The sequence below is a fragment of the Haplochromis burtoni genome, unplaced genomic scaffold (genome assembly GCF_018398535.1).
Source record: "Haplochromis burtoni strain Fernald_Lab_line unplaced genomic scaffold, NCSU_Asbu1 Contig_36, whole genome shotgun sequence".
In the NCBI taxonomy this organism is placed as follows: domain Eukaryota; kingdom Metazoa; phylum Chordata; class Actinopteri; order Cichliformes; family Cichlidae; genus Haplochromis; species Haplochromis burtoni.
Genome location: NW_024582397.1, coordinates 171,535 through 184,848, shown reverse-complemented (window position 1 = coordinate 184,848; position 13,314 = coordinate 171,535). Strand labels below are relative to the sequence as shown.

Below are 13,314 nucleotides of genomic sequence, written 5' to 3'. Positions count from 1 at the left end.
TTGTGCTGCATATTTATCCAAAGCGACACAGTCATATGGAGAGATTTCCCTGAGAGGCCAGTGCCGCTTGACAAATATTTCTTTAAATGACCTCACCAAACCATAAAAACCTGAAAAATGTTTTAATTGAGAGTACTCATATATTTTTAATGTACAATTGAAGGCTTTAACCTTTTCTTTTGCTGGAGATGTAGAATTATTACGTCTACTATTTGGCTGCATGTAAGTCTTGAAATGTAATATATTAGTCTAGTAAGGTTGTGACAAGATAAAAGACAATTAACAATATAATTTAAGGATTTCATTTGTTGTATGCCACATGAGAGAGCCAAAACAGGAAGGTTTAAGATGTTCATACAAAGGTTGATAGGTTCATCAGCGACTAAAAATTGTGCTGTTACTGCTTTACTAAAAGCTATTACCTCTTTACAACTAACTTTAAATAAATTGCCAAAAACTGAATCGCAGCTTAGATTTTACACATCTGTACAAGCTGCATGCAACATAATGAGAGGAGATGAGCAAACACACAATGAGCATTTTTTGAGGCACCACAAATTATGCAACACTGACAAATTGCATAAGAGAAGTTGGAGAAGCTGGTACAAGTACACAAGTTTTCTTCTCCAGGTCTTTTCAGGACATGGAGCATTCGGCTATCTCTCAAGGAATGCCCAGCATGTGTAACAACCTTTTATGGCTTTCAGAACATGCTTCCCTCATTCGTGGCGATCCACGCAGCACCTACCCAGACCCTTGATGAAGCTAATGACGCTGGCCTTGCTCCAGCACACAGCTGTCCCGTCCATAGTGGGAAAGGAGGATATGGTATCCAGGGTTGTCCTGATTTAAGACAAATGCTCGCTAGTAAAATCCACCAACTTCCATGTCTTGTGTGTCAGCTGGCTCTGTCCTTCTGGTTATAGTTTCCATGGTGCACAGAGCCAACAGCGGGTGTGTTTTAAAAAGTGGGAGTAGTGTTTGGTACGGGAGACCACACAATCTCTAGATCTCGCTCTCTCTCTTTCTCTCTGACAGCGGCTTCTGCTATGGCTTCCTCCAGCCTTGTGACCACCCGGTGCCTTCCAACAGTGAAGGTCAGGCAGGAATTTTTAGCTGAGGCACAGGACAGCGATGAGGTCCAGCATGCTATGGTGGCATAGACTGGTGACTATATTTATCCAGGAGTAAACACTATACTGACAGAGCACTCCCCCCACCCCCTATCGGTGATGCAAAACCACGAGGTACAGACAACCAGAGTGTAAACACCATTCTTGACCACAGTGACTGTTTCACTGCACTTCCCTTAAAGTCTGACAACTTCTTAAAGAAGAACTAAAGTCATTAAGGCAAAGATTTTAGGCAACGTTCCAGCAACAGACACTCTGTGATTTAACACCCCAGATTTATAAAGCAATATCTACATTTTCCCTTGACAAAATATTAAACCAGAGACGAGCTGTAAATAAAGGAACCAGTGTGCATATCAAGCCTGTGTCTGTTGCTCTGGCACTGTACGAAGTCTGAGACATGACATGTGACCCTGCAAACAAGGAGCTCAGGCACAGCGTGCATTACATCATCGCCATGCTGGAAACACCCTGGGCATGGTGGTACTCCCTGGAGGACAATGCAAACAGGCTGACAAGTGTCTCTCTTGCACACACACACACACACACACACACACACACACACACACACACACACACAACATGCAGTCCACAGAGACATCCCTACTGAGTAAACAATGTCTTTAAGCGGCAGTTTGTGAACAGAGTGGCTGGATATTTAGATACCACTGACCTCTTAAACTGGACCAAAAATTCCAGTGTCAATATAGACCTCTGGGAAACTTTGTTCAACTTCTCTAAAGCTGACATTGCATTTTAAGAGATAGCAGTAAGAAAAGGAAGTTTCCAAATGTACACACTATACTATTCTTCCAGGCTGGGAAAAAAGGGACAACATCCTTAGTTACTCGACTAAAAGGAAGTGTTTATAATACTGTAACAAATTGCTGCGTAGAGTAGGCCATAAAGTGACAGAGCATTTCATTTACAACCCAAATTGTTAAAATATTCCACAGACACCTCCACAAAATGTGACATTTCTCCAATAAATAATTAAAACCTCTCTGGACTTGAAGAAACAGAAAGACAACATTATTATGCTAATATTTTCACTAGTTCACAGCTTTAGTCTTTCAAAAAGTGAGAGTGAGAGAGTGATTACGAACCTCTGTGAAAAGCAGCTTAAAATGATGGTTGCAAATTATTGACCATCGGCCCTGTTTGAGCCAGCTGACATCATGCAGGAAACTACTGCCTGCTGTGAGAGAGCATTTCAGGCCAATTATATAAGCCCTGGTCAAAAAGCCCACATCTGTCTGTTTAAAGTGCACATAGAACAATTTTAGCTCCTATTAAAATACTACTTTCAGCTTCTCAAAAATAGAGCTCTTGTTGTACTGTATACTGCTACACAAAGCTAAACATTAAAGAAGAATGAATAAAGAACTTGATTCAAAATGTGAGAAGAAACTGAATAGTAGCTTTTAAAAATGTCAGAAAATAAATTGTAACTAAACATGTTTGGACCGCACCGCTCTACCCAGATCCCCACAGCTCATCTCCTGCTCTGATTGGCTGATGGAGGACTGGCCTTCAGTCACATTGAACAACAAACCTGATGCAGCTGCTCCACAATGGCAGTTCTGTCCTGCTGTTTGTTACTGTTTTATTAGTGCTGGACAAACTAACTTATCAAACCGGGTATCCAAAAATGTTTGTGATTATTAACCCTGTGCTCACACACAGACACACACACATGCTACACCAATTTGAAAGCTATTATTTTCTATATTAAACTAAAATAGATAAATAAATAAATATATATAAATACATATAGTTCCTCAAGTCACATATTAGCAGGCACTGTGTCTCACATCTCATGCAGGAAAAAAGAACTTTTATTAGCAACACTATATCTGTTGCCATCTTGTGATACATTACATAACAGCTTGTGAGAATGGAAGCAGAGAGATGAGATTAGGGAAGAGCACAAATTTAATGAAAATGTTAAATGCTGATACAGTACAATGACTGCCTGTGCCTTTATCACTTTAGCAAAGTGACCCAGTGTGGGGATTATGCAACATCATCAGGAGATGGCTCAATGTTTAGTGTGTGGAAAGGGGCAGCTTGTACGATGGTTTCTCTTTGCATTCAGATTAAGCTCCTAATGCAGTCTGCTTGAGACATGCAACTAGCTTGTAAACATTTAGCACTTTAGGTATTAATCAATTTAGTGTGGCGATATACAGATATAGCACACATGAATAAACTGCTAAGAAGCTAGGTTTAATGCCTGCGTTCGGCTTTTTCATTAGTTTTGCATCCATTCTGTAGGCCACCTCTCACACCTCACATAAAACAGAATAGCACCATGATCTGAAGCATGAAGGCATTTCATCTCACTCTGATGGTTTCACTAGAAGGCAATGAAGCTGTGAGCTTTGGACAGAAGATGCAACCAAGCTGAACCTCCAGTAATCCTATTACTGTGTCCTTGCACTTAATAAGAGCTATTCTGGCTCTGTTTATAAGTGAAATATGGCCACAATTTAAATATAATCAGATGCAGAATCACCATCCGCAAAACTTGTAACATAAGCTATTGTATAATGACTTAGCTAGTCATCCTTGAGGAACTTATGTATCTGGCTGTTGCTAAGAGACAACTAAAAAGCTGTTTTAACTGTGGTGTGCTGTTACTACAAGTACATTAAATTTGCAGCTTCTGGCATACAGAACTATCACATTTCGCTGATCTTAATTTGCAGCATAGAGTTATAAAGTCAGGTTACTAACAGTCATTCAGCTCTGCCAGGTGAGCACTACAATAACAACAAACTGGTACTCACTTCCACTCCATGACTTCAGCAAAGACTTGATGCTGATTTCAAAGAAGCCCGAGTCCTGCTGGCTTGTCATGGCTGTAGCTTCCTACCCCCTTTTCTACTTGTGGTTTCCCTCCAGTAGCAGCAACAGCAGCAGTTAGGTTGGGACCAGCAGGTATTGCCTGCTGTCACCTCTCTGTGACGCACACAATGCTGTGCTGACAAGACCCTGAGAAAACACACTAGCACTGCTATACCCCTCCTCTTGTGTCCTGTCCTTGGCTATCAGCCCTCTCTCTCCCTCCCTCTACTCTTTCTCTCTCCCTCTCTAAAGCTGTGGCAGGCAGTGGGCGGCAGTGCAAGCTCCCTTTAAATAACTGCGTGGAGGCTGAGAGTGCAGGAAGCAATCCTCTTAGGGGAGAGCAGTTAATAATAACTACTGTTTGTCTGCGTGCAAGGCCTGATAATGATGAGAGAACTGGGCATGTGCGTCTTTCAGGATGACTGAGAGAATCTGTCAGGTCACGACCACTGACAGAGGAGATGAGAAATCAGGAAGTATGACACATTAAATCTGGCTGAGCGAAAAGAAAATGACTCTAACTCTTCTAACTGTAAGTGATCAGCCAGCCAATAAAATCAACTGAATGTAGAAAATAAATATGGGAAGAGGGGCCGACTCTCCCAAAAAAGAATTGTCAGCCGCATAGTGTAAAACCTCTCTTTTGCACATAATGCAAAAATGAATACATTGGAATGTGTCCAATGTTCACACAGTCCAGTGTTGCATCTCACAGATTCTTTCAGCACTATTGCAACTATATTTAAAATCATGCAATGGACTAATGTTTACTGTTAACAGCATTACTGAAAATATATTAAATAAATTTTAATTTATATATAATTTTTTTTATACATCAGAGCTGAAAACAGTGGAGCAAAGGAAATTTCCCCCCAATATCAAGACAATTAATATACAAAAAGAAAGAGCATTATAAAAAAAAGTTGCAATTTTTTGATTTTTTTTTGTATAGATGTCTACAAATCATTTTACCAAAGTAAAATTATAATACAATGCTCCTTTTTTTCATCCAATATTTACATTATTCTGGCATGTGGAAAGCACAAGCAAGTTGCCTGACCATATGGACTATAAAGACATCCTCCAATCTACCCCCTCTCACTCCCGCTCAGTGCTCTCAGGATAATCCTATCAGAATTCTGCCTATCCATCAAGCGGCAGCCACTTGCACTTGATTACGTAATACACTCTGTGATGGAGAAGCCACCACTGGCCGTGGCAGTGTTTGGTAAACACACATTTCAGAGGCTCAGGTGTCCTGGATATACCCAACCCAGTAGTTGGGTATACTGAGTACACCAAGCAGGACATTCCTGCTTGGTGTACTCAAGCGTTCCACACATTGTGTTACTCTACAATCAATCCCTCCCGCAGCAGTTTTTCAAGTGTCATGACATAAATAAACAAGTGAGTGAAAAGATGCTGTTGACTTAGGTATCATTTATGATGGTTGTTAAATCTCCTTACACACTTGTTTATAGTTACAAAAGAGTCATAAAGCAATAATCTATGGTATCTATATTACAAGGGGAAGGGTTTTTCTGACTTCTTTTATTTACAGTTGGTCTTTTTTAAGACAGTAATGTCAAAACATTAAATATCAAATGTTTAAACTAAACTGAAGTTTACAAGCGTTTAGATAAGTTCATCTAAATAATTTGTTAATAGGTAAATACTCACATGTTGCTTGTATCATTGCCCTCTCAGCAAACATCTCCTCAATTCAATTCAACAAGTAACTATTTAAGCCGAGCACTATTTTTAACAGGAGAATTCATTATGTTCTCTAATCAGACTTGACTATACATGGTCAATTCCTGCCAATTCTGATTTTTAAAAAGCATAATTTCTTAAGAAGAGTTTTTAAAACATACTTAGCTGGTCAGCTTGACTGGAATCTTTGTAATGCAAAGACTTATTCAATTCCATCATTTTTTAGCAAGGCTGCGGAACACTGAGAAGTCAAAGTAAAGGAAGAATGATGGAGAAAGAAAATTTATATACTATACTATATATAATATTATACATATAATATATATAATATATAAATATAATATATATTTATAATATTATAATTAATATATTTATAATATATACAAAAAACACTGTTTATTCAATGAAGTGCATTTGTGTCAGCAAGTAGTTGATGCAGATTTATCAGCTGCAAGTTAATGATGTGGATCACCTCTTTCACCAGTTTCCACAAGTGTTCTATTGAATTGAGATTTGGTGACTGTGGAGGACAGTGAACTCGTTGTTATCAAGAAATTAGTTGGACATGATTTGAGCTTTATGATGTGGCACATTATCCTGCTGGAAGATGGGCACACTGTGGACATAAAGGAATGGCCACGATCAACAACAGCACTCAGGTAGACTGTGGTGTCTAAGCAGTGATCAGTGTGCTGAGAAAACTACTGTTACTGTTGTTTTCCTATCAGTTTGAAAGCGGTCTGGTCATTCTCCTCCAACTTCTGACATCAACAAGATAATCTCACCCAGACAACTGCCGCACCCTGGATATTTTCACTTTTTTGAATCACTCTCCGAAACCCTAGAGTTGGCTGTACTGGAAAATCCCAGTAGTTCATCTGTTTCTGAAACACTCTGAAAACATGTCACAGTCACAGTTCTTCCCTGTCCTGATGCTCAGTTTGATACTCTTAACCATATCTACATGCGTAATTGCTACAACGTGATTCATTAGATATCTGAATTAACAAAAAATGGAAAAAAAAATGTTATGTTATTGCATTGCATTGCATCAGCCAAACATGTTTATCATGAAAAGACCTTGTGATACTTTGAAGAAACTTTCTTTACCCTGTTTGTGGCATAACAATGTGTCTGGATAACTAGGGGCAACTGATGCCAAACGTAGATATAAAGCAGTGGCAGTTTGCTGGCACACTGGCTAGAATCAGCGAGACTTCTCAAGAAGGAAACCTGCCTGAGAATAATCTTGTAAATGCCAGTTATAATTTTTATCATTTTCAGTTCAGTGGCAACTTCTCCACAAATCATGTTCACTAACAAAACACCCAAACAGAGGATGAATAAATAAGAAAAGCATTGCTGGTTATAAAAAAAACCACTGTAAGCATCTTTCCTTCTTTAGGCTTTAAGTGGGCACAGCCTTTAACACATTAAGCACTTATTATAGGCATTATCAAGCTCTGATGAAGGTGAGGAATGTGAAATATGTCTGTCTAGTTCAGCCATTTTTATGGTTATCAACTTCAAACCCTTTACTGCCTCCCACACTCGCTCAGTGCACCCAGTGCCCCTAGCTTCTTCATCTTCTTTTGTCTCTCTCAAACATTCTTTAATGTCCCGTTTATTTGAAGTCATCTTGTTTCTCTGTTGATTAATTTACTTAAGAAATAAGATCCATAAAAACTGAAAAGGTCAGCTAATTCATCATCCTACATAATATAAAAAATTATGTGATGTACACGCTCTAAGTCCATTACAAACAAGTCACTGGATTCCTGTGTAACTATGAGAAATACAACGAGGAGGTGAGGAATTTCACAAAGTGGGGGCATGAGTGGCTGAAACACTGGTATTGGTTGCTCATCAGATATTTCCAAAACCACATTTTACACAGATTACTGAGGAAATCACTACAACTTGACTGTGTCAAAGCAGCACCTACTTTCAAGAATAGTTGGCCTCTTCCTATGACGCATCTTTTTAAACTTCCCCCTGAAGTCCTTGGGTGGGAATGGATCCAAAGGTAAGCTGGCAATGCGCCCCAGAGCAATCTCATCCAGTCCCTCAGAGCAATCTGTCTCACTTTTGGCCATTTCTCTCACGACACTCTCTCCTAAAGACATGTTGGATGGCAGGAAGCCCAACACTACTTCTTTCATTCTTCTAAAAGAGTCATTTGAAGGAATGCCAGGTTTTCCACTCTTTTTGTAGAACAATTTTTAATTTCTTCTCCTCCCTTTCCCTCGTTAGTAACGTAGTTCTTCGTCCTTGCTGGACACTAATTTTCTGCCGCGCAGAGATGCTTCAAGTGCTGTCGGCTTCAGTCTACTAATGTGTTTCAACTACAGCACTTGTCAGGGCAGTTCAGCAACTTACAGTAACATTCATGAATTGGGCAGGTGTTGAATTACTTAGACAGCTCCTCCTTCATTCAGCAAAAAAGGCAGGAGGCTGAGAAGAGAGGGGCAAAGTTATAACTAAAGAGGGCGGGAGGGGATAGAGAGGCTGCTCTGACAGCCACAGCATCCCTGCCTACTGTATGCCCATGAGGCAGCGCTGAATAAATATCCTGTATTTGTCTAAACAGGCATCTCTTGCCCCTGGAAGCAATAATTAGATAGAAACTAATTCCTTAAATGATCGTCAATCCCTACGAGAATGCTGAAAAGTGTGCGTTAAATGTTGTGTGACAACTTCTTTGTTTGTTCTGTGTTTGACAAACAAATAGATCTTCCAGTTGCTTCACAGAACAGGTTCCGTTAGTTCAGTACATGATCGGTGACTCTGCGTTAGGCCATTCTTATACTCTAGTTAGTCTTCTTCAAGGACTGAAGTGAACACACTGGACACACCTATCACATGAACCAGTTTTTCCTAGTCTGACCTACATCCGTAACACAAACACCCTGTGTATGTACGTGACATAAAGGCGTTTTCTGTTTTAGGAAGAAACAGCAGAACAACTAGCCTATACTTTATGTACCTCTTGTATGCATTTCCAGTGAACAAAGAAATGTGTTGACAATTAAAAGGCCAACCATCACACTCAGACATAACTATCTTCATGGTCTGCTGACATGTAGAGTTGGACTCTGTCAAAGAGCAAAGAGAATCACTGAACAACAGGGAGCCCCTGGCAACATGCCTTTCCCCAAAGTAATAAGTCCAGCAGTAATGTCACCTGTCAAAGAAAATATTATCCTAAAGAAAACACTATGAAATACTTTTTCAGCAGCAAGTACATTCATCGGGATTCCCAGAATTTGAGTCTGGTTTTCATGCACGTTTGAGCCTGACCTACTTAAAAACACAGTCATGTTGTCAGAGTAAATAATAAGCAGAACGAAGTCCTATCATCACAACATCTGAAAACACGCTTCCTGTTTTGGACTCATACCACCAAAAGCAAGAACAAAAATATCACACCTAAATATCTTTGCACCATAACACTAAAAGTAAAAGACCCCTTTAGTCTGATTTCTAATGAGCATGTGCGGTTTTTGTGCAGTTGTGCAAATATTTCAAGTTAGGGTTTGATTAATATTTTCAGGTCAAGTATTTCAAGCATTCTCAACAATAAAAATATTTACAGCAATACACAAACGTTCCAAGCTTCTGAGACAAAAGCTGCCGTATTGTACTGTGGCGCTACTGCGAATGAATGTAGGAGGGAAATATGTTATAGTGATGGAGCACCCTCTAGTGTCAAGTAATACCACCTTTCTCCAGTCAGTCATTGTTTGAAAATGTGACTTTTAGCACCACATGCATTTCTTTATCCACATATGACAAAAATAGATCTCCTTGCTGAGTCACTGTATGACCTTAGTTCAAGTAACATCTACAATTATGACTTGATTATGACACTTTGATAATGCAATAGGAGCGGGAAGTACATGCAAGTGTAACTTTGTTTTCACATTAAACAATAATTGTTTATTTAGTTTATTGACCAATAAAACTGCAGACTCTCAATCTAGAGAACTGCCCTGCAATATTCAGATACGTTTATGTGTCCTTGAGCCAATACAACAGCAAAAGTAGATCTGTAGAGTTTAGGTGTTTAAACTTTTAGATGCTACATCATTTATTTAAACTGTGAGATGGACATTGACTAGATATTTGTGTTTAATGCTTTAACTTTACTAAACCAGTGTATTACTTGTTTATACTTTATTATTATAATGGGCATTATTATAGTGACTTAAAAGTCCATTATTAGTTCTAAACTACCTCATATTATAATAAAAACAGCAACAAAACGTCACCAATTCAGTGTTGCATCAAAAAGACACCAGAAATATGACACTAACATTGAGGAATATGAGAATCTTCCAGAACATCAAGCTCTGATCGACTTTTAATTTTCATTCATCAACCATAACTGAGCTAATGTCTAGTCTGAGCATGTAATCCAAAATAAAAATGTTCAAATATACTGAGCTTGCCTGTTGCCCAAAGTCAGCTGGAACAGGCTCAACCCCTTCCCAAGTGACTCTGTGGTAAAAAGAAATAAGAAAAAAAAGAGAGAGATAGAGATAAGAAAACAGACGATTGGACGGATGTACTGAATTTGTTCCATGTACACCAAAGTTGAGGAGGAGTAGCCAAACTGGGAAAATAGGCCGGTGTCGGCATGGCCGCTGAAACCAACACCCTCTGGTGGAGCTACAAGGCTGTTTCCATGGTGAGACACATTTAGATTTGAACAGGCACAGCAGAACACGATGAATAATTGATAGATATCAAGACCTAATGTTAGCACAAACCTGCTGAAGGTTAATTCCAGATATGCTCATGGACTCTTGAATAGGACACATGCAACAAGTAGCAAGACACAATGTGGGAATGAAAGCTGGATACAAATGGCTGCGATGTTACATATGATAAGTTATTACTGTCTATGAAAATGCAACAAAGAGCATTTCTCTTTAAGTGTTTACTGTCAGCAAAGAAGCAGCATTAATCTACATTTCAGAGGGCTGTTTAAAAATTTACAAACTTCCTGAATGTTAAATGGAGAGACTTTGCATAATGACAATTTAGAGCCACATGGTATCGAGGCTGTCAGATTTTTACAGCTGCTAAAACCTTTTATTACTTTGACATGCCAGCCGTTTCCACATTTTACATAAACAGCTAAGGTTAAAAACAAAAAGCAAGCATCCACAGAAAGTAATTATTCAATGGGCCACCTATTCTTTACACTGCTTTGGATCTGGGATGGGTCAGCACACAAAAGGACTATTCAAGGGCTACAAACAAGTCGACAAACAGCACCTGTTCCCTGCTCTGCATGCCTATTATCGGCCTGACGAGGGAGGGTTTCTTACTGAACACATGCAGCCACTGTGTCCCCTGAAAAAGGAGAGCAGATCCAGTTACAGTGAGGTGATTATGTTCTTATACATTGTGCATCAACAGTGCAGGTTTGCCTCTCGTATTGATAGCTTCTAATGGATGCTGGAGACAATACCAGCACAGCGCATGCTGCAGACTGACTTAAAAGCATGTGTTCATTATTGATTCAGTCTTTTGTGCCATGTGGATTGCCTCGGGGTTTATCTAAGTAACTCATAAGCATTGTACACATCAAAAAAGGGGAAAATATGTTAAGATTCGTTGTTAAGGCCTTCATTATATTCATTGCCCTACAGGCAAACACAGACTCTCTCATGAGGAAGGGTTGGAAATCTTTACAAGTATTCTTCTTCTCTGCTGAAGATGAGGTTTAAATAACAACTCTGATTCTGGCAAATCTGTATGACTACTGTATGTTACAACATTCTCGTTTTATAATGCTATTGATATCAACAGTATATCACTTAAAGGCTGCAGGATTCGAGCTTCCCTAAAATAACAATAATGCCACTTGACAATAAGTTCAAGTCAATCATATTTATTCATCTCTTTTTGTTCAAACAATTTTGTTCTGTTTATTTCACAGAAAAAACCCTAAAGAGCTAAAATAACAAACAGCTAATTTAGATGCAGTTTGAGTCTCTCCACAAAAATACAAACTCACAGTTGCATTCTTGTGATGAAAGATCAGATATCCAAAATCCAATGTTGTTACACAATGTATGCAAGCTATGGCACGCCTTAATTTCATTGTATTGTTTTGTAACCCTATTGCGACTTTATTTTAATGGGAAGGAAGACATAGTCCTATTAACAGTGCACTTGGTGATCTGAATTATGTAACTGACAAAAGCTTATATGGCACATTATATTACTACTCTGTTAGATGTCTAAACTTAGCTTTTAGGAGTTTCTTCCTCGAGGTTTAATATGTAGTTTCAATGCACTGATGAGCTGTTAATAAACAGATGGCCACTTACTTATGTTGGAAACGCACACATCAAAAGTTAATTATTAGAACAAAGTGTCAGAAATGAGGAAAAAATCCTCTGTGGTCACGAGTGTTAACTCTGTCCTGGCATTGAATAGGCTAGAGGTCTGTAACCAGAGTGACTTATTTTATTTATTTCTTCTTTTTTTTTTTTTTTTACTTTTTGAACACAAATGTGTAGAAAAAACAAGCTCCACAAAAAAGTCTCACAGCCTGTCGGTTTCTTCTGGACACTGACAGTGTTGGCAACTCAGCCACCTTGGCATCCCCAAGGCAACACTTCTGTTTTTTTGGGTTGTTTTTTTTTTTTTTTTTGGAAATCTGCTAAGCTTGAGCAACATGTAGCGAGTCTATATACAAATATAGAATATGGATTATAGGTACAGCATGACATGCAAAATCACAAAAAACCTTCAACGGGGAATTTCCCCCCTTGTGACGTGATTAGATCTGGGCTAAAAGACACCCTCTGATTCACTACAGTTTTGTGTTTAAAGATTAACCTCTCTGTAACTTTCGTTTTCTTCCCTCATTGGTCATGCAAACGGACTTTGGAACTATTTGACACGATTAACCAAAAATCCGTTTCCTTTAAACAGATGCGAAAAAATATTTGGGTGAAAAACTTATAAAGTCTACTTTCAATAAATCCATCTCAATTTTAATTAGCTTCGACTTGACAGCTACTCCAGCTATCAGCAGCTTACATCGAGAGAGTTTCAAGTCATATATTCCTGTAGTCTCTGAAATACCAGAGAGATAAATAAGCGGGTTATACTATCTTCTAATTTGAAAAGAAAAACAAACACAAGAAAAAACAAAAACCAAGACAGGAGTGAAATATGAACTCCTGAAACTTCAATCAGAAGACTACTCAATATTTTAAAAGCTGATAAATACCTTTGACTGTAACAGAAATCAGTTGTTTCGCTTACTCCATCTCCTCTCGGGAAGTTGGTCCAAGTTTTTGCCCCGAAATCCCCCCAGGAGCTCCACTTGTTAAGATGCACTTGCTCTCACTATCACCTTCTCCCTCCATCAGCTCGGACAGAGACTCCGCCCCCGGCAGCCACCATGCTCATGTCCTCCTGAATAATGAAAAACACTCCTCAGTCTGCAAGATGAACCTGACTCTGGGCCAGTGTATGCGTTTTTAAATAGCCCAGCACAAAATAGTACAGGTTATTACAATACACTGAGTTGAAACATTACACATTTCATTATGGAGTTCAACTATGGACTGTCTTTCAAATGGACACAGAG

The 13,314-nt window shown here is 38.9% G+C and overlaps 1 protein-coding gene across 7 annotated transcripts in view; it reads right to left on the bottom strand.

The window, feature by feature from the left end:
• The window catches only part of frya (furry homolog a (Drosophila)), a 45,488-nt gene extending 32,423 nt beyond the window's left edge, over positions 1–13,065 (bottom strand). For 2 of the 7 annotated variants that reach the window (XM_005926434.3, XM_005926433.3), the window contains exon 1: positions 7,642–8,061. In XM_005926434.3, coding sequence (XP_005926496.1) covers positions 7,642–7,858 — 217 coding nt within the window. In that variant the 5' untranslated portion in view covers positions 7,859–8,061. Of the gene's footprint in view, positions 1–748; positions 1,634–3,925; positions 4,762–7,641; positions 8,063–12,951 lie in introns of those variants that run through there. The other 5 variants (XM_005926438.3, XM_005926432.3, XM_005926435.3 and 2 more) reach the window with 5 other exon arrangements.
• Positions 13,066–13,314: the final 249 nt, after the last annotated feature.